At 39.1% G+C, this 22,637-nt stretch overlaps 1 protein-coding gene across 1 annotated transcript in view; it reads right to left on the reverse strand.

Annotated features, from left to right (window-relative positions):
- Positions 1-22,637, reverse strand: part of abch1 (ATP-binding cassette, sub-family H, member 1) — a 32,201-nt gene that overhangs the window by 8,592 nt on the left and 972 nt on the right. Inside the window, 13 exon segments of the mRNA XM_034682493.1 lie at positions 227-276; positions 576-646; positions 3,342-3,442; positions 3,950-4,118; positions 4,229-4,325; positions 4,545-4,725; positions 5,018-5,092; positions 9,308-9,401; positions 11,023-11,130; positions 14,062-14,216; positions 16,191-16,350; positions 18,220-18,368; positions 22,165-22,325. Of these exon segments, the coding sequence (XP_034538384.1) occupies positions 227-276; positions 576-646; positions 3,342-3,442; positions 3,950-4,118; positions 4,229-4,325; positions 4,545-4,725; positions 5,018-5,092; positions 9,308-9,401; positions 11,023-11,130; positions 14,062-14,216; positions 16,191-16,350; positions 18,220-18,368; positions 22,165-22,236 (1,482 nt within the window). The 5' untranslated portion in view covers positions 22,237-22,325.

Raw genomic sequence — 22,637 nt, forward strand, 5'->3', positions numbered from 1 at the left:
AAAAGAAAAGAACAACAAAAAACAACATTTTAATGTGTGTATGAACAAAAAGTCCATCTATAAAAAACACTTAACAAAACTCTACAAAAGGTTTGTTGAAAACAAAGATATAATTTTATACTAAAACATGTTACATGGTGTCAAAGGTTTTCTTTCATTGTCTAGATGTGTTCAATGATTTGTAATTGTATTTCCCCCTAAATATGGCAAATATTATGTTTTTTACCTGAAAAGCATCATGTAGTTTCTTCTGCAGCATGACTGCAATTTGTCGATCTGAAGAAAAAGTTAACAGCAAAAGTCTTTCACCTCTCAGTATTCACATTCTTATAACCGTGCACTGTGTTTTTTAGCTCTCACATTTCTATAGGATCCAATTTGTGTCTGAATATCTAATTTGGTATTTGAGGAGAAGCATATTAATAGTATATCAGAATCACAATATCCTGAAACATAACATACGAAAAGAAAAACTCAAATACATGTTTCAAATTATGTCAAGTGTTTTTTTATGCAATACAAAGACTACATACTATATAAAAGACTGCAAACTACAAGAGGAGTTTACTTCTTACTTGTCATGTCCAGCCAGACGTGTACTGATCCTCCATCAACCACCTCTCTGGAAACCTGCCGCTGGATCATCCTGTAAAATAATTTAATGTCTCTTTGATTTGTAAAAAGTGAGTGACTTTTCTTTGTGTTTATGTTTGTAGGAAGTAATGACTTCTTAAAATTGCTTTCTTTCCTTCTTTAAACCAGGAATCTGAAACCTGAAGGAGCACTTGTTAAAATACTAACTGTATGTTACCTTTTTTTAGAACTGTTTTAAAGATGTGTTTCACATTTAACTATAGAGTTGAACTTATTCCTAAATGTATATGACTTGTCCAAAAAATATTATCGAAGATGAACTGATGCAAACTTTCCCCTTAATTAATTCAACTATAGAAGCCATTGTCAGCCATGCTCGGCCATCATCTATTTTACTGTTAACTATTTTGAAGTCTCAGTTTTGTAATCCAATAACGAGTGAATGATAACTTAAGTAGGCATCAGTCAGAGTACAACTCTTATTGAAAAGATGAGATTATTTTCACCTACAAGGAGATGCAGGAACAGAAACACCTTTTGTCTCCCTCAGACAGGTCTGTCACATGACTGGCACATGATTTAGGAGGAATGAGTTTTTGATTGGTTGATGCTAAACTGTGACCTGCTCAGGAGAGCTAGTGACAGGAAGGACCGGACTGTCTACCTAGGTATCACATAATTTCATGGCAAACTTTCATATAGTATATACAAGTGCCATTTGTGCTTAAAAATGTTTACATTTTTCTGTTTTTGATGTTTTGTCCCCTGTGTAAAGCTGGGACCCAAATCTTAATTTAAAGACATGTACTCTATTTTTAAGAAGAGTTTTTTGTGTGTCATTAATTTTTAGCTGCAGCAGGGAAAAAAGTTGTCTCTGTGAGATGATTTTGTTTCTGCAGCTGGATTGCTAACTGCATCATATAAGCATATTGCTGGAGCCAGTCTGCCCTGCTGTGGTTTCTGTGTGACTACTTTGATGCACAAAAACAGCTTTCTGTACTCAACATTACATTGCAGGGGCACAACAACATGATCATGCAGTGTGACATGAGTAGAACGAAGAGAAGACAAACAAGGAAGGAAGAGCAAGGAGGGAACACAAACAATGCTAAGTGTTTTGAGGGAACGTATATGTCAGACTTGCTGAGACATGTCTACTTAAACACAAGGGAGAATATAGATCCTGGCACACACCCATTACCTTCTTACATCATGCTGAATACAGCCATAATGAAGCAACAACTATGGAGTATCTGAATAGTGTATATTTTTTTAGCTAAAAGCTAGTGAAGCTGGGGCGCCTGTGGCCAAGTGGTCCAAGCGTCCATAATTTTGAGGCCACAGTCCTCGATGCAGAGGTCACCTGTTCGATTCCCAGCTGGTCGACCATTTGCTGCATGTCTTCCCCCACTCTCTACTCTCCACATTTCCTGTCTCTCTTCAGCTGTCCTGTCATTAAAGGCAAAAATGCCCAAAAACATAACTTAAAAAAATAAAAATAAGCTAAAGAAGCTACTGAAACTCATCAAGTGACTGGTATGGACTCAAAGTTCCAACAGGTAGGGCAAACGATGGAACACAGTGATTCACCTGATCTAATTTGTCTGTCCATTTCCCATATTCACATTGTTGCCACATTGCTAGCTATAATGCTGTCAATGTTGCACCACACAGTTCAGGTTTTCAATTCATTGAGATACTATGACAAAATGTTACCATTTTACTAGTTTTTGACTGATAGTGAAATTTGGAGGGGTATTTGGCTCTGAAACAGTATGTTCCTTCACATATTAGTGATAGCAGATAACATAAGCACTGAATCACATCCAAGCGGCAACTTCCGGTGTAAAAATATGAGTTCAATGCGGAAGTGTCAAAAACTACAGTTCATCGAGGATCCGCTTGAGGCTGGCTCCAGAAGTACCAGAAACCACATACACACCAATTCAAAAAAGCTGATCTTTACAGCAGAAATAAACATGTTTACAGCCTGGTACAAAAGACGAGTGTAGTCTGGATAGCTCATTTCTTGATCGGCACACACTGTGAGGGGGGTGAATTTTTTTCTAACGCAGCAACTTCAAAGGTATTGAGATTACAAGTCTTCCAATGAGAGGCACAGCTGACTTGATTGACAGGAGGAAACACTGTAGCTGTTGGCAAGGAGGCTCAAAGCCCACCTCTTTACGTCACAATGCTCAACAGCAGCAATATGGCTGCCACCGACGATTGGCCTCAAAACAGTGCTTCAGAAACAGATGTGTGATGTCACGGATACTACGTCCTTATTTTATACAGTCTATGGTCACAGCAAGTACAGTTTCCTACCATATCATCCAGCAATATTAAACTGTAATGTTAGCTGTAAACTTCTTAAATGCTAACTAATGCTATTGCATAGTATTTAAGCAAGTATTTAACAGAATCCAAGCTAACATGTAAGCTAATGGATACATTTCTGTTAATATTCAACATTTTGGTTAGCTTGGAATTAAGGCATTATCTTTCTCATTTAGATCCCACAATTAAACGATAATGTTAGGTAGGATTAGGTAGAATGTTACATGTACTGTACATCTGAACTTATCATAAGGTTCAGTGTTCTTATGGATTTTTTAATGCCTACATTATGTCTTTACAGTTGCTTTTTAACAGTATCACACATCACTTATTGGCATTAACTTCTTGGCATAACTGAACAAATGGTGACTGTGACATAGAGAGGTATATACCACTGTGTTTCTCACCTTTTTGTCAAGTAGCTGGTGAAGTTCTTGCCAAAGCCAATGACACCCCAGTACTCTCCATTATAGATCCCTTCAAAAGCATCATTATGAGACAATGGCACCTGACAATATATACAGAGAACAGACAGAATTTATATTAAAATGCAATATTTACATTTTTTATACTGAGTGGCTTCTATACTCAGATTTAACAATATTTGTGTGTTTCAGGTTGTGGTTTCCTAGAAAATGCACGTCTTCATTTTTGTTTCTATAAAAAAAAGAAGTGAAACTTCTTTGCTTAGAGTCAAATTTAAAACAACCGTGGGAAAGATTGATTATTTCCTCTCTAGACCGAACTATAAATACAGAGATGTCACTTTGAGCCACAACACAAAGACAGCTCTGTGCACTCTTACTGTGAGTAACTATCATGCACAACTTAATCAACACAACAAAAATAGAAAGTAAATGAGAATGTAAAATAAATGTATCTGCTACATGGAAACTAAAAGAAAACTTGTGAACCAGAACAGAGACACCCTGTTCCTCTTTGCTTGAGACACATGAGTGCAGAGTATGCTCTCTCTGTATATTGTAAACAATCTCTTGAGCCAGAATAAAAATACCTGATGCACGCTGGAGTTGTCGAGGAAAGAGAGCAGTGATTGGCTGTAAGCAGAAGGGGAGGTCTCATTGTTCACCACAGCGACCTGGATCCCCTTTGGGTCTCCTCCGACACATACACAGATCAGAGAGACCTGGATGACGGGCAACAAGAACTGGAAACACAGCGAGCTGCAGGGCACAGAAGGGAAACATTGCATCATCAGAACAGCTGTGCCAACATAAACTCATTATCGTTCTGCTGTCTGGGTATTACCAATAAATATTTGACTGCGATGTACCCTGGCATTCTCCTCATTCGCACCATCGTTTTGATCATCAGGGCAGCAATGTTTCTCCACTTTGGCACCACGTGTCGCGCCCGCACCTTCCAGTCAGCTGAAAACACAAAACAAAAACACACTCTGAAAAACAACGACTCTATTTACTCAAAATCTTGAATAAAAATAAGAGGGCCCTGATTTAAAAGTTTGTTTACTGAAAATTCAAACAATATTTCCACAATTGTTTCTCACGCAAATCCCAAGACACAACAATCAAGCATCATAATGATCATATGAAATATTTGGAACTAAACTGGATCCAAAAAAAAAGTACCTGAATATTTGGGTATTTCCACTGCAGCCCCTGAACCGAACCCAAGAATCGGTTTACTCTCGTCCTTCCCGCTCTCAAATGATTGGCTGTTCTCTAAAGGCCCCGTCTGTGGACTGGACCCCTGCTTAGAGCTGATCTGGTCTGATGACTCACACAGCTGCAGGAAGGCTTGCTCCAGAGTCTGCAGCAGAGGAGAATGTGGATGAATCAGGACCACATCGCCAATGTAGAGTATTTTCTTGGTGTTGGTTTATAATGTTGAGGCTTGCTTTGTGTTGTGGATTTTTTATTAGTCTTTCAGTCATTTCTATCAAACTGCGATCTGCCATTCACCTTTATTGTAACACTGAATAAAAAGCACTTTAAATTCGTATTGTTTATAGCATTAGATTGCTTTGCTCTGTGGTGCCATTGAGACCACCAGCCCCCCTGGGTGTCATCACATCACATGCAGGGCTTTATCAAGTACTCACTGTTGCACTGTGTTGCTTCATGACTACTTCTGGAGGAGCTTCAGCCAGCAAACATCCATTCCTCATGAGACCGACCTGTAGAAATATCAGAGTTAGACAAAATTAGGTGCGATAATCTTGTTTTTATTATTATTATATTATTTTATTTTCAAAGAAACAGTGTGGGCAGAAGTTGCTGAAATTTTGATTGAGTTCCTTGATTTTCTCTCCTTTCATTCTAAGTTTGCAATTAACTAAAAATTAATTGAAGATGAAAACCAGCATAGAAAAGTAATAAAAAATATTATAAACCTAAGAGTTCCGAATATTTTGCACTCCAAACAATGCCCCAAAACAAATCACAGACCTTTCTCAATGGGATACTTCACAATAAATGTTTATTCTATCAGATGTTTTGAATCCCTGTTGTTGGATGCATGAGTGCTAAGTGTTAGTGACCTTTTAAAGCTTGTGGTTTATCCATTTTATCTCCTGTAATGTGCAAGAGTCCTATCAAAGTCTTTAGTGATTCAAACATGCCATAAACACATTCATAGTTGCTAAGCAATCAAAATCTGCATGCTGTAAAAGAGTGCTGAAACAACAGCTGAGCGGGTTGACATGACCTAGCAAAGGCCTATTTTTTTTGGCTGAGTAGTGATACATTGTTGTACATATGCCACTTCTCCTGGCAGAGTTCTGTCAAGGTAGAAGTCACACAAACACAAAAACATCAGCAAAGCCACCTCACTCTCTCTCAGTCTGTGTGATCATCCTCCACCCACAAATAACTTCACCCTGAGTGGAGACACCATTGGGCAGTCAGACTGGTTTTGGGGGGAGAGTTTCTGGCCGTGAGTTCAGATGTAGCTGCATGAGTGAACGGCTAAATGACCGTGTTAAAGGTTACAGCATTTAGACCTATTTTAAGACTTTTAGCAGCACCCAAAAGCAGGGTCATAACATCAGTTCAAATATATTTAGTTAAAGATCAATGTTAACATTAACATAAATGTGGGAATCAAAAACACATTAATGCTTTTTCCAGGTTTATTATGCTTTTTGTGTTCTCATCTCAGATTTAAATCTGTCAGTAAACAGATTTTTTATGTGTGTTTATCAGTCTTACTATAGCCAGTCACACGTAAACAACTTCTAGATACACACAAAATAGCTGCAGTTAATAGGTTAAAAGGAAGTTTTTTGTCTGGCATCAAGACAAAAATGTATCATTCACTTCCTCAACAAAACAGAAGTGGAAGTTTAACTTTGAGATCTGTTTTAACATGAAAACTGCACAGAAAATAAAGCCTTTGTCGGCATTTACAGAAATTTGCTAATGTTTGCTTTTCTTGCCAAGATTCAAAGGAGATGTTATTCAAATTTAATATCTTTAGCACGTGTCAAACACAAGGCTCCTGGGCCAAATTTAGCCCACCACGCCATTCTATGTGGCCCGTGAGAGCTTAAGGCTTATGACTGTTTATTAAAAAAAATAAAAATCTTCGCTAACGCATGCATTGACCACAAACTACATCTCCCGTAATGCATTTTGATTATGTTACCTGCAAAATAATGGCACCCCACTAGGAGAGTGCAGTGTAATCCACAGCGGTATTTACAACAGTGACTACAGGTTGAGTCTGTAGAAGTGCATACAAATGATCCCAAAATGTCAAGGAAGAGAAAAGTTGATTCAGATGGCAGTTTCAAGACAGATTTGGAAGGGGAGAACATGTTTGTGCTTCAAGGTGAAAAACCAGTGTGTCTTTTGTGTCATGAGGCAGTGTGGTTGTCAAAGAGTACAAGCTCCGTCTGCATTTTGTTTTACGGTCACAACTGGCCCTTTGAGGGCAACCATCAGGCTGATGTGGCCCTCAGTGAAAATGAGTTTGACACCTAGCGTGGTTAGCTTAACTAGCATCAAGACAAGTCATGGGAAACAGATGGCTTTTGACAACTTACATTTTTAAACATTTAACATATCTGTCTGTTATATAATTACTAAATAAAGTTAATGGAAGTCTGTAGCCTTAAATGGAAGGGAAATCATCTATTTTATTCGTTATCGGATAACTAGTTGAACAAGTAGCAAAAATAGGCCACTTAGTAAGATTAGCTTTCTTTAAGTTTGTTAAGTAACTCAGCCAAACATCAGTATTTTTTAATTTGCCTGCATAACCACACAACCTTTCTTTATTTAAGATGTTATGGTTAAACAAGCAGACAATACTTAGGAACTGCTACCAACTCGTGGGTACATGCACTACAATGGACATCCTATCATCATGGTCAATACGAGGACTTTATACATCCTCATGCCAATTAAATAACAGCACAATTATTGGGAGTCACATTTGTTTTGTTGACTAATCGGAGGGAGGACTGGGGGTGGTTTAAAGCTTTATGACTCAAAAGTGATGTGGTGGCCTAATCTAGAAGAAAAAATCACTTATGTAAAGCACTGCAGCGTTTCAGTACTTAACCTTAGGAGAAGATTTCTGTTGAAACAATGGACTTATGGAGTGACTGGATTTATGCTGAGCCAAGCATTACTTTGACAGGCAGTGAATGTGACAGATATTCAGTGTGCTGTGAAAAATCTAGAGCTTTAGGCTTTCTATGTGTACAGTTCACGTTCTTTATACTGTGTGAGCCCCTGTTGTTCTTGTGTGTGAATATAAGCCATTTAACTTCCACTTATATGTAGCTCTAGCAAAAATTCAGACAGGAAGACTATAAAACAATCACAGCAGTTGTTTAACTCTCCTCTCCCTCGTTCAATAGCTCACCCGCTCCAGTTGCATGCTCCGGAGCTGCCATTTGTTAATCAGCGGCGGCTGTCATCCAATAGCTCAGTGGCACGCCCTTATCGTCAGCCTATCAACTTTCTGCTGCCTTTTTAAATGCGTCTCTCTCTCCAGCTAGTTCCTTCTTGCATTGATGGTGATGCTCCACCTCCCCATCTCCACCTGGTCTCTGCAAGTCTTCAATTCCTAAAATTCATCAACCACCACCACCAGTGTCTGGACTCAAGGGGGATTTCTTCTGCTGCCAAATTCACACATTCTACGCTCACAAAATTATCCCCATAGAGTCCTCACGCCAAATATTTCTGTCAAGTTTCATTATTCATTCAGTTGTAATAAATACTCTTTAATCTTCAAAGTGTGTCTCCTGACTGAACTGAAGAAATTTAAAATGAATGTGGCTAAAATGTGTTAATGTGTGCTTAAAATGTCAGTACATCTATGTGCGTTGCCTATGTGGAGCTTAGACTTTCAGGCTTCCTTTTTCAACTGTTTACCCAATTTCACTTCCATACTCGATGATGCACAACATTTACCATCCCAGAGTCACTGTTCCTCTGTCTGATCATCGAGTTAACCTGCATCCTGCAAACATGACCTGGACTGTCTTTTTGGGTCACCTGTGCTTCTCAAACTGACCCTTGTGACAACAGATTTTACTCACCCGCTGCAGCAGAGTTCAATGAATCACAGAACAATCAGATCATGAAAATCATATAGCTATGACTGATAAACCTTTTTCAGGTGTTCATTTTTCTGGCATTTTAAAGAATCAATCAAGGAATGACTTGAATCTCATTTTTTTGCAGTACGAGGATCCCATGAAGGGCCAAAGTCAATAGTGTGTCAGTCTTTCTCTACTCTGTCTCTGACTTCCTTTAGCTGTCTGTACCACTTTAATATTTTTTAAGATGAGTCTGAAATGTATTTACATGATACTACACATTTCAGGAATAGCCCTGCACAGTACAGTAGACAATTCTCAAACAGGAGTGCATTGTGCATATGTTTGGGACTATTTCCAGTGGTGAATTCATACACATTTGCTTCTCCTGTGAGTAATTATAGCAGGAAAAGACAGCATTTATTCCTCAGGGTTTCATTTGTTCAGCTTTTTTTTTTACCCTTTAAGGACTAAAGGAGAAAACAAACAAAAATGATTGCACTATAAGCAAACTTTTTGTTTCATCAATCAAAGGGAGCCTCTACACAAACTCTGCTGAAGGTTTTTCCCCTTGACTCTCATTTCATGAGAGTCCTGTCTAAACTAATCAAGAATAAACCTCGTCTCCCATGTTTACACAGTGCAGATATCAATGGACTCATTGTTTTTCTAGGAAGAGGCGAAACATATATAGTTCTTTGTTCTATTGATTTTGCAGCAGCATTCTTGTTTGCGTTTGTTTATGCTTCATTTATCCCAGAGTGTCTGTGTACATGCATGTATGCATGTGTGTGTCTGTGTGTGAGTGTGTGTCCATGCACATATGAATTATCTCACCACGTTGGCTTGCCTGGCCTCTTCAATGTAGTGTGTGGTGATGATGACGGATACTTTTCCCGTCTTCACAATCTCCACAAGATGCTGCCAGATCCTTGAAAAGAGACAAAAATCACACAACAGTTGACTCACAGGTTTTTATTCTGATCTGCAGTTCTAGAAAGTTCACAGCTCTGCCAGCAACAGCTTTCCTAGCACCCATCTGCTCCTGCAGGGTTTTGTGGTTGCTTTTACACCATGAGTTTGATACAACCTGCTGAGGGAACGCAGCATGCTTTCATAAAGTTTTTTGAGCTCTCATAAACATATGCCCAAATGTCTGTGGAGAGTTTGTCCAGATTGTGAAGTGAAGGAATCATGTTTTTAAGGTAAAATATGGACACAGGAAAAAAATAGTAGTGAATTTTAAGTGTTTGAAATACTTTCCCTATATAATAAAAACATGTTGAACGCTCCTGTTATGTTCGTTTCTTAGGTACAGCAATAATGTTCCTGGGTCAACTTGACTCGGGGCATATTTAATGATCCAAAAGTGTAAGAACCCCCCAAAAAAAAGCAATAAACATTTTTTTTTATCTCATTATTGACTCCATTACTAACCATTTAAATCAAGATTTAGTGCAATGGTGTTCTTTAATTCTCACAGATGTGCAATACAAATGTGTGAAATCAGCCATTTTCATTGTATTTGTTGCTTACACTAATTCAGCCAAGCAGAAGAAGTTTCATAGCAAAATAATACTTTTAACAAATATTTTTTTTAACTTTAAAATGGGTCAATTTGAACTGCAACATAACAGCAGGGTTAAGCACATAGTCATTATGCCATAAGGAGGGGTTCATAGTTCAAATTAAAATGTCCCAACTATACTTTCCTTGATCTTGTGCTCTAGTGTAAAAGCCTTTGTCCAGTTATTTTTAAGAGCTGAGTTTGGCTATTTTTGGTTGTGATTTATAAAAAACATTTCTAATGACAGCCATTTTAACATGGACCCAATCCAGCAACAAAATAAACAAGATAAAAATCCTCTTGATAAGCAATTCATCATAAGAATACCCCACCACCAATACGCTTGATATCAAATGTAGTGTCTGCCTATAGTGAGAAATGTTTCTATCAGAGAATCTGAGAAATCACAAATGTACATCTTTGATTTGTCAACGACTGGGCCATACTTTTCTTTGGGACACAAAACAGAACAGAAAACACTTTTCACTGTGCACATACAAGTGTGTGTGTGTGTGTGTGTGTGTGTGTGTGTGTGTGTGTGTGTGTGTGTGTGTGTGTGTGTGTGTGTGTGTGTGTGTGTGTGTGTGTCTGTGGCATGCAGACGCTGCAGAGCTGTCCTGATGTGAGAGACTGCAGGCCTCCTACAGTCTGGGAGACAAGACAACCACAAGTGGAAGAGATCTCACACACACACACACATTCACACACTGTTTAGCCTACTAAGAAAAGCCTGTCTACATCTGTGTCAAAAAATGTTTGTCTGATATATATATATACTATATATACTATATATAAATACTTTTTTCAATCAGCATAAACACACATGAACCTTTCCAGAAAAGGTTATCGATCTCATGTCAAAACATCAGATTTGTGTGTGTGTGTGTGTGTGTGTGTGTGTGTGTGTGTGTGTGTGTGTGTGTGTGTGTGTGTGTGTGTGTGTGTGTGTGTGTGTGTGTGTGTGTGTGTGTGTGTGTGTACATACTTGGCCCTGAGCACAGGGTCCACTCCAACAGTGGGCTCATCCAGGATGAGCAGCTCTGGATTCTGAAGCAGGGCCGCTCCGAGAGACACCCTGCGCCTCTGACCTCCACTGTAACAACACACACAGAAGTAAACAAGTGAGGTTACAAAAACCAGGTCAAAGGTGACTCTTCTCCCACGTTCCATATCCTTGTTTCATCATCCTGCTCATTTCAAAAGTAGCAGAGACACAACCTGCAAGACAAACCTGCCAGACGACACAGAGGGAAACAACAACACCTGATGATGAGAGGGAGGGAGGGGCACACTGATACATTTACCTTTTTTAATTATATCATCTTTAAAAAAAAAGTACAGATTTTTAATGTCTTACAAATGAGTGGATAGATTACACACTGTATCAAGAGAAAAGAGTAAGTGATGTGAAGCAGAAACAGAAGATGAGTCCACACACACAACAGTGTGTGAGTTTATTCATACCAGGAATAACTTTCATAGTATGAATCAGCCACAGTTTCAACAGCACTTACACCTTTCATATGCAGCGGCAGCAGCACAAGTTAGGACCTCATTAACACAAGAAATATTAAATATTACCCTTTCATTTAAGGTCTGGATTAAATAAACAACTGCTACAGGCAATCCAGAAAGAGTTTTGAGCAGCTCAGTAACCAAGCAGACTGTCACACTCCATGGATGACATAAATATTACATGACTGTTCAAAGAATGCTGGTTTGATTGGCCTCTTCATGAACAGAAGGGTCTTTGTAACGAATCAGGGATGTGAATCCAGATCTGAAACAAGAGATATGTATAGTTCTTCTCCCAATAACACCAGAGAACAAAAGAGTCATAGAGTAAATGGCCTTTTCATTGGTTTTAACGTTGGTTAAGATTATTGTCAGTTTTCTTTTGCATCTTCCAGCCTACATGTAATTTGAACAATGAAGTCACATTTTATGTCATGGTTCTGGCCATGTCAGCAGTTCCCTTTGCTTGTTTGTTTGTTCCTGTTTCTCTCTGTCCATATCTGTGTCTGCGGCTTCTTCTCAGTTCTCTAATTTGTGCATCCTTGGGTCCTCCCTTTACCTCAGCTGACCTGGAAACTGTTTCCGCTTCTCCATTATGAAAGATCTTCCAATTATGGAATGAATTGGAAGATCCTTCTTACCTGGAGAGATGGCGATCAAAGAGAGAGGAGTCTTCTGGAAGAGCTAAGAGCGGAAGTCTTTTGGTGCAAGAGGCGACATGATTGGTGCACATAGCGTGCTGCATCTCTACACGTATCATTATTTATTCACTTTTTTACATGTTACTCTCACAGAGGAGCTCTAAGGAAATAAAGAAAAAACACTGACTGAGCAGTGTATTGATACACATTACAAATACAGGATGTTTTAATCACAAAATGTGGAGGATGTGTTAGATTTTCCTCTTGTAAAAGGACAAAAACTGGATTTAGCTGATGTTAAAAAGTTATGATTTTAAAAGTATGAGCTCCAAAATATGGCAGCAGCAGGGTGTTTGCAGAGAGCTGAAAAAGCCGCAGACATATTCAGTCATTTAATGGGATAATAAAAATGTTATATATGGAAAACTGGGCAGCCAATAAGATCACTGCTTACAGATTTGACCTTTCAATTGTGCTTGAAATAGGGTAGAGGTGAACCATAGAGTCACAGCCCCATAGGCCTTATAGGAAACTGAAATACCCACTCCCTTATGTAAAGAGCTTCACTTTTGTGCCAAAGTCGATGTTGTGCGTGCATAAGATAAAAAAAAGCACATAGATAAACTTCTAGAAATGATAAACCTCATAGAACAAAGCTGTGTAGAGACTTCATGTTTCCTCAAAGGGGTCTTAGAGGGGCTCTGTTGATATTTGCCTTGATAAGGTGAAGGCACGGAAACTAGCGTTGCCATATCAGGAAGTTAAAGTCTCTATAAGGCAATCTTTTTTTTGATAAGGTCGGCCAGAGAAATTTGGGGCTGCTTCTGAAAGTATTGACTACTTTTTACATGACTTTTTGAATTTCCTCTTGATGAAAGTTGGGGAGAAAAGTTGTAAAAGCATCTTGTCTCATCCTGGGTTACGATATTGTGCTCAGACTGACTAACAAAATCAAATGCTATTTCAGATGCTGAAACTCTGTTAATGTGAAACTGTCTTTGTAAATACCCTGTGATTGTCGGTTATCATCGGTTACTTCTATGGATACCTTTATTCTTTATTGATGCCCTTTAAAACTTATTGGAGATGCAGTAACTTCTAACTGAAGTGCTTTTTGAGTTTTAAATCCACACTAAAAGCAGAAAGCTTGAGCCAACACTTCATTTGTCATCTTGAGACAGCTTGTGTTATTTAAAGTCATAAGTAAGAAAATCATCATACATAACCCACCACAGACTCTAATTAAAGGAGTGAATCTGATAACATTAATGCTGAGTGATCATAAAATCCCTCTCCTATAATAAATGTTTCACACAACCAACCCTTCTGAGCTTCTCATGCAAATGCTACCATTTGCATCAGCTTTCTTTATTTGACTTTTGTTTGTCTCGTTACCAGACACTAGTGATATAGTTATATGGGCTCTGGGTTTACAACCTGCAGTAGAGAGAGTGACTGTGGTTGTGTATGTGTTCAGGTAATAAAGATGTCAAAGTCCACCAGCATGGGGAGACAGCAGTAAAAATGAATTTACTTCACTTAATTTAACAGCTCAGTTCACCTCACTGCAAATCACAACTTAATCTAAAACCACATCTCCATAACTGCACAAAGAAGATCAAATGTTGACAGTTTACAGCTGTTTTTTTCCCTCGAAGGGATCTCAATGCATCATCAAAAGACAGTATTAGTATCCAACTTTTGCTGTTGATTGTTGAAATAAATGATGTGTTATTGGCTAATGATTGACAGAGTTGTCAATGTTCAGTGAGTCACAGAACTTATGGTGAGGGGTTCCACAATCAGCTGCAGGTTTAGACACTGTTTTATATGGCCCTTTAAGTCCTGCTGACACACATGTTTATTACCTCATATTTCGGACCAGACTGTTCTTCTGAGGTAGATCTAAGAAGTCGATCAGGAAATCGATACGTGCCTGGGTCTCCTTCGACGTAAGGCCGTGGATTCGGCCAAAAAAGACCAGGGTGTCACTAATGGTGAACTCATTGTACAACGCTAGCTCCTGCAAAACACAGAGAAGAACTTTGAAACAATGTTTCAGCACAGCAGTTACAGTTTTATACGGAGAGAAAGGTATAACTTAAAAGTCAAATTTGATATTGCTTTTGAAATAACAGCAGCTGTTTGATCCTCATCTGGACATCATAATGACCCCATGCCTGAAAATAGCTTTTGTGTGGCAGCAGTAGCTGGGTCCATAGGGACTTAGCTTGGGAACTGGAGGGTTGCCAGTTTAAGTCTGAGTTTGTACCAAGTTTGGAAATTGAGCTGGTAGCTGGAAAGCTGCTAGTTCATGAGTTGTATCAAACCCTCAACTGCTCTGGGCAGAGACCACATTCATCCAATGTAAAAAAAAAATCTAAACACAAACAAAAGCTCAATTACTGTTCTTAAATCTAACACACCCTAAAATCGGCACGTTAAAAACTGCTTGGTATCAGAAATACCAGAGAAGAGAAAGAATCTGATCTGAAGCCAGTGCTTGATTTTTCAAAGCTTGCAGCAGTAAAAGGTCATTCAGTACTAACAGGCATTCTAATTATTTCACAGCCCCAAAGTCATAAGACATGTCTCTTTTTATCTTTATGAAAGTGACTGATCAAACGATGCCAGTTAAGCTCAGGGATTTAATCATGCGCCCTATGAACAGAGGCAAAAGTCCTCAAAGTGGGCAGACAAGCCTCAAATCCAACACACAGCTCTATGCTGCATCTCATCCTCTCCTATTTAATCTTGGTTTTCTACTCTATCATTGTCGGATCTCTCATTAAGGCGTAAAGTATTATCTAAAAAATGATAGTTTAAAATAATTAAGGTTGCAGTTATGTCGCTGAATTCTTGGTATAATCCACATGAAATCCAGCCCCAAAATCTCTGAAACAAACATATACCATTTTTCAGCTGAAGATAATCTGCATGTGCTCTGCTGCCTCCTGAGACCATTGACTTTACTTTTTCAAGGAGCAATTATGTTACTGAAGGATTAAAGGCTGGATTTCTGGAGGAAATTTTAATCTTAAAGGATTAACAGCTTAAATAATGCTACATATGCACATTGTTCTATAGTAATCAATGAATAGGGTGTATTGTACATTTGTAGGTTCTTTGTGTCAGACCCAGTCACGAGTCAATACATTTCTCAACACTGTGCCTCCAGACAGCACAAGCCAAGTTCACCACTAGAGGTACAGTAGATACACCCCAGAGAAAAGATCAGGTGTCACATTCCTTCCCCTCTGGGTCGCAGGTCACTTCCCAGTTCCACAGGGACTGATGGGATGCTACAGGATACACACAGCATGCGTGTTATCAGCTCCATCGGATATCTAGTGTGACAGTAATGAGAGACACTCTAGTACAGACCACTGACTGTAACAAAAGATAAATTAAAGAAGACTCTGAGCAGGACATTTTGGACACCTATTGCTTGGTGATGTGAATGCTGGAGTGAGCTATTTATGAGTTTTAAGGAGCTGTTAGATGATTGGTTAGCTTGAGGCATTAAAAACTCTTGGAACTGGTTCAAATATGCAAATCTGCTAATTCAGTAAACCTACATAGGTACAAAAACAATGTGACTCAAACTTTGACTCGTTACTCTCACATACGTTAGTGCTGTGATACAGTTTTCAACCTATCCATCAATTACATCCTTCTCCGCAGGCTTATTATTGTCTCTGTGACATTTATGGGTCTAAAAGGACTTTAGATATTAAAATACAGTTTGACGGGACCAGGCTGCATTTATAATCTTTCATCTGGACTGAAGTGAAGATCAGTTTAACCAACAAAATGTGAAAGAAAGCTTTTATAAAATAATAAGGAACTTGTGTTAAAAGCAGTGACATTTTGGGAATTCATGACTTTGGCAAATATTTAAATGATGTGCATCAACATCAAATAAACATAGATTTATACTTATCTCAATTTCTTCTTCAGATTTTACAGATACACTTTGTGATGTTGTTTTTTTTACCTGCGGCATGTATCCCACCATCTTCCCTGGCACGTCGTGACCTGGAAACCCAGGTGGCTTCCCCAGAACGGTGATGTGACCCCGCGAGATTTTCAGAGTTCCCACAATGCATTTTAGCAGTGTTGTCTTCCCACATCCACTTGGCCCTAAAAGGCCATAACTGCAACGCAGAATAGAGAGCTTTATTTAGAACTAGAACAATTTAATGAGATGCAAAACTGCAAGAGCCTTTTTTATCATGTATTGACTGTCTGCCACAGCTCGAACTTTTGTGGTCAATCAATAAAATAAAAGTGAGAACAAAAGAAACATAGGGAACATGTTAGAGAAACTTTAACTTCTGTAAACAGAGGAAATAGATACTGTCTATGTTTGTTTAACACACCTGTAGATAACAAGACGGCTATGTTTGATACAAGCCAACAAAGACTTAAGGCAGCTTAACATGGTTACAGTACAGGAGTTTTTTCACATGCCCTGAAGTAAGATTATGTAAGTTACTTGAAAGCAAAGGAAGTTAAGTAGTATATCATAATTAGTATATCATAATGAGCAACATCTGCAAGTAAACAAAATATTTAATATTTTTTTCATCATGGCTGTTTGTAAGTCAGCGTCCAGTGCAGTCCAGTAGTAGTTTTTGTTATTCTTATTTTCATCAAGGTAACCTTACCTGGCTTTAACTGCCACGTTTTTTTAAAAAGCTTTTTAAAACAATATTATTTTATGGAAATAAACTCCTTTGCTTTAAGCGGAGACTGAAATGAGAGTGACACAGCTGTAGATGGAGAGCAATAAGCAGATAAAGGCACATATGTTTCAGTGAGGAGTTGATAAAGACCAAAATCAGAGATAAATGGAGAATGAGTATTGGACAAAAGTTCATCAGGTGACTTAAAATATGACTGCTTAGCTTGTTGTGTATGTAAATAAGCAACATTTTCTGTGTGTCTGTGTGCAACATGTTTGTGGATGTCACTTCCATTCCCTCTCTCTCTCCCAACATTTCCTGTCTCCCTAAAGCTGTCCTATCAAAATAAAGGTAAAAAGCCTAAAGGTACACAGGTATATATAAAAAAGCAAAGTTACCAAGTTATGATTGAGTTTGCAAAAGGGCAGAAAATGGAAAAGTCAGAGTAAAGTAAAAACTTGTTTTTTCTTTGCACTTCCACACTGAAAATGTCACTTTCATTTTCTCAGGAAGCCTCCCCCATTTAACATCATACCAGCTGTGTCATCCAGCTCATTTAGACTCTTAAAGGAAACGTTCTTGTCTTAAACAGACTTTAATATGAAACACTTCCCAAAAGTTATTTTTGCTCAGTTCACTCAATTATATTTCCTGACTCAGGGTTTTGTCCCCCCTCGTACTTCTTTATCTTGTGTCACTTTAGGAATGCAGGTACAGTTGTGCTCATAAGTTTACATACCCTGGCAGAATATACTATTTATTGAGTAGTTTCTGTTGTCACTATGATATAAAAAGAGTAAACACAGTTGTTTGACAATAAATGGCTTCACCCATCCACTAACCATGAGTGAAAAAAAAGCTTTTCTCTTATCATTCATATTCTCTGAAAAATTGCCCAAAAAAATCCCAAATTCTGCCAGGGTATATAAACGTATGAGCACAACTCTATGTGTGAGAAAGGTGATCGTGCAAATGTGTTCACACATAGAGCTCCTTTACTATGAAGCTCACATACTGGGAAACAGCAGAAATAGATGACAGCCAACAACATCAGAATATAATAATTCTTTAATTCACTAGAGCGCTGTCTGTATTAGCATGCTTTTTGAGATTTCCTTATAACAAGAAAGAGTTCAAATAGCTTTATAGTGTAAATAAATACATAAGTGAAGTCTGACAGAAAAGAAGGAGAGACTAAGAGAACCTCTCCTCTGAAGCTGGGTGTAGTTTAGATAAAGATTAACCGATAAATGTCTTATCAGTCCAGAATAACAGTCTGAAATCACAGACATGATGATACAGTAGATTCTAATCTGTGCGTCTGTGCATTGGACTCACATGTGTCCCTGTGGCACAGTCAGGTTGAGGTTGCTGAGGACCTTCAGTTTACCGTACGATCGGCACACATCTTGACACCGGATCGCATACTCCTCCTGTCCAGCAGGCAGAGAGGCCTCCAAGTCAGCCATCATATTCCTCTCCTTCAGCTGGAAGAGAGAAGATAAGTTGTTAAACTCTAGTTACAGTCTTTATGTGTGACTGTTTGTCCATTACAGCACTGAACTGCAACAGTAACTCCTGTCTCTGTCTCCTACACGTACATACGTCATCATCATATATGAATGCTCACTGTAACAGCTAGTAAAACTACTTGTGCTCCTCATATAATAATAATAATAATAATGCATTTTATTTTGGGCGCCTTTCAGATCACCCAAGGTAACCTTACAGATCATAAAAGCATACATCATTAAAACATTATAAAAACAAACAAACAAACAAAAAGTAATAAATAAAAACTAAAAACTAGTAAGGTGCAGAGAGTCCAGTTTAGAGTGAATATGCCAGTTTGAACAGGTGAGTTTTGAGTTGGGATTTGAATGATGTTATGGAGTCCGACTGTCTTATGTGTGGGGGGAGGGAGTTCCAGAGTCTGGGTGTTGAGCAGCTGAAGGCTCGGGCACCCATGGTACTGAGGCGTGATGGTGGAATTGTTAATAGTCCAGCAGAGGTTGAGCGGAGGGAGCGGGAGGGAGTGTATTCATGAAGGAGGTCGCGGAGGTAAGTGGGGGCCAGGTTATGAAGAGCTTTGTAGGTGAGGAGAAGGTTTTTGTATGCCACACTGTCTTTGTCTGTACCATTTTCTCTCGTTAGTGTGGAACTAGCTCTGGTGCAGCAGGTACTCAGGTCTGTTGAGAAGCTTTAAGAGGTGATGCAAGGTAGTTTAGAGCTAAAGACAGATAACGATAAAATGTTGCTTGGAGTAATCGGTGAAAACATTTCAGTGTCGCAATCACTCCTCAAAATGTAACTTCAAGAAGGATATGTTGAAATATCAAAAAAATAATGAGTGCTTATTCAATAAAAGAGGCTTCTTGAAATTATAAACAGTTATCTTTGGAAGTTTTTTTTTTTACATAACTGTGGTAAAACATCAATTAGATCTTACGCATGTCTATTTGCAAAATATACCAACACTCAACCAAGAACAGAGAGGTCACATTGTTGTTGCATTTTCTTTCCATCTTGTTTTCTTTCTAGTTTGGTTTTAAACATGCAGCAGGCTGTATTAGTCAGTGAAGTGGTTTCATTGCTATATTAAAATATGAAGAAGAGATGTGAACAGTCATCTTCTTTTTCTACTTCACTCATCAAGCAGTGCAACCAAAGTGACACCTGTTTCTACACCCTGCTAATAAGTCATAGATACTTTTGCAACAGCTATTTATGAAAAGCTTGTGGTTTCATGGTGCTGAAAAGAAGGCTTCCTTAAAGTGTACTTCACTAGCTGACTTATGTTTATCTATGCCTCCAGAGTGTTTCCATTTCAAGAGTCACTACGGAAGAGCCCGGTTGTCTAGTTTCTCTTCTTGTTTTTCAAGAATACCATAAATTGTACACGTGCTATCCCAAAATGCATCACCAAGAACAGTTACCTTAGACTTAGGCAGAATCAGGTTTATTAAGTATTTTTGCACAATTTGGTGGATATTTCCCCACTTTTTGATTCTGGGATCCAACATAGGAATGACATGTCATGCAATGCTCAATTAATCAAACTCTCAGGAAAGAATGTGCCTTTATCAACCACAAGATCCTGCTGTGATCCTCCCCACACTCCTTAACAAATGTATTCAATTCAATTCAAAACCTTTATTTATTCTCAAAAAAGACATTGGGGTTTCCCTCATTTCCAATGTCATCGAGATCACATGCACATTAGAAACAACGAACAAACACACAATCATTCACAAAACAATAGATTCATTAAAACAGATACAGTTTGAAACCCAGTGTTCAGAGATCAAAGTCTTAAACTCTGCAAAAGAGGGAATGGATGTCAACTTTAAATCTGTTGGAGGCTATTCCATGATTTAAGGGCATCAATGGAAAATGCTGATCGACCCAGTTCAGTAGTAACTCGGGGTGCTTATTGAGTCATATCCTACTTTTTACAAGCTTAAACTCAACACATACAATTAATCTAACAGCTCCAGATACACTACAACAAATCAAAGTTGGGTGGAAATCCTTCTTGGCAATTCATCAAACTTCAGTTCAAAAACATCCACCGGAAGTTTGTACCTTCATCAGTAGGAGCGGTGGTGCTATAAAAAGGCTACAGTGCAAACCAGAAGGATGGATTAATCATTTTCAAGAATGCAAGTGTGGGGAGGAATTTGTTCAACTTTATGACCCAAAAATCCAAGAAGAATTTCAATTCTGGCAACAAAATCCAAAGCAAAACTCTCTCTCTCTCATCCTCTGTTACTCCTGGTTTTTACTCTGCATCTTGTCCAGCTGCAGCAGACATAGTATTTGGGTCGTAAAACAAACCCTTTGCCCAGTAATCTCTTATAACAGCTTTCTTTCATGGGTTTCCCCCCCAAGTCTCCAACTAACTCCCTCTTTTTTTTTCTTCTAATCCAGCTCCTCTCATTTTCTAGCAAAGAGATTAGGGCGATTGCATTGCGTAATCTGACACATTTGGTCAGCCTCACCTTTGGCACTATAGCCTACATCTGCAGAATACACATGGAGAGAAATCTCACCCGCACAATGTGTATGAATGACGCTTCAGTTACTGCAGGCTGTGACAGACGTGAAGTTAATTGGAGATCAGTTATCAGTAAGAATCTGAGATAGTGCTTGACAAAAGATAAACTCATCCACAGGATGGTAAACTTGATGGAAGATAAGGAAACCGATCAAGCCAACATTCACCCTGAGTAAAAATGGAGCAGAAAAAAGGAGAAGTAGAGAGGATGAAGAGCAGCTGATGAGTAAGTCCGAAGACTTAAGGACAACGACTAAAGAGCATGTGAACATCAGCTGACACAAACATATCAGCCAATTCAATGCAAAGTGGAAAAACAGGTTACATTTTGGTTACTGGTTTCAGCTTCAAAAGGTGTCAGGTCAACTTGATTTTCTGCAGGTACTTTAAAAAATGACACTTTGCAATTCATAATCCATAATCCACTTTGGGCTCTATAAACTCTATGTCAAGAAGCTTATAGAATTGTTAGATAATCAGGAAAATAAGTCTGTTGCTGCAGTCTAACGGACAAACGTGCCTATAATTAGAGAACTCTGCACTGTCCCTCCTCGGGCTCTCTTGCTGGACACTCTCCTTTGATAACGGCCTCAATCAAGCTCAACAAAGCCTCTCTTTTCATTCATTCATTCATTCCCTGGCTCTGTTCTGTTGATCAGGGGAAAAAAAACCTCCTACCTTTGCCTGCCAAGTTGCCAAGTTGCGTCACTGCCGAGTGGACGAAAACAGGCAAAACAGGCGCGCTCAAATCTCTCTTTGCAGAATGAGGCGAGTGGGTGAGAGAGACACAAACTGTTAAACAACGGCCAGTGTCGCTGTTATTTATAAGCCACGATGGCAAACATCCAACGAGCGACCAGCTGCTGCTGCTGCTGCTGCACTCTCACTTCTCTCTTCACATCAGCGCGTCACAGAGACAGGATGTGCGCTCTGCAGCAGCTGCAGCTCTCCACCTTCTCCCTCTGTCGCTGACACAAATCGGTCGTCGTGCCTTTTTCAACACCTACTTATCATGCATGAGTATTTCCAGGGAGAGAAAAAAAGGCACACACAACGCAAATGTCTGACGTTGCTGTCGCTCGAGTCCTGCAGCAGAGTTTCACTCCATCTTGCTGCAGCAGTGTGTCATGCAGGGATGGAAGGGCCTGCTTCCAAGAGACGATCTGATACCTGAATTCAACGCTAAGGAACACTCCCCTTTCCGATAGGACCCGAATCCATCTTACCCTTTCTCCCATTTCCGTGAAGTCTGCAGGACCGGCCGTCGCATCATCCTGACCGGCAGCGTCCGTGGCCATGGCAGCAGGGAGAAGGGCGGACCGGACAGCACCGGCTCTGCACAGAGAGAGACAGCCAGAGAAGCACGAGAGAGAGAGAAGAGGGAGAGCTATAGAGAGGGAGAGAGAGAGAGAGAGAGAGAGAGAGAGAGAGAGAGAGAGAGAGAGAGAGATAGAGAGATAGAGAGAGAGAGAGAGAAAGAGAGAGAGAGAAGGATGCGCTATGGGAATGCTCCCAACAACAAGCTGATCTCTATGTTTCAAATGTATTATTAACAAACTCCGGATTATCAAATACTAATGTTTTGAGGCTATTATCCAGAAACGTGAATAAGTTCTGCTCTAACAAGTTTGCCTTTAGCCGGTGTAATTGCAGATCACATGAACTAACTTGTAGGGGCAGAGGCCAATATCCATTTTGA

Source organism: Notolabrus celidotus, chromosome 4 (genome assembly GCF_009762535.1).
Source record: "Notolabrus celidotus isolate fNotCel1 chromosome 4, fNotCel1.pri, whole genome shotgun sequence".
Taxonomy (NCBI): Eukaryota; Metazoa; Chordata; class Actinopteri; order Labriformes; family Labridae; genus Notolabrus; species Notolabrus celidotus.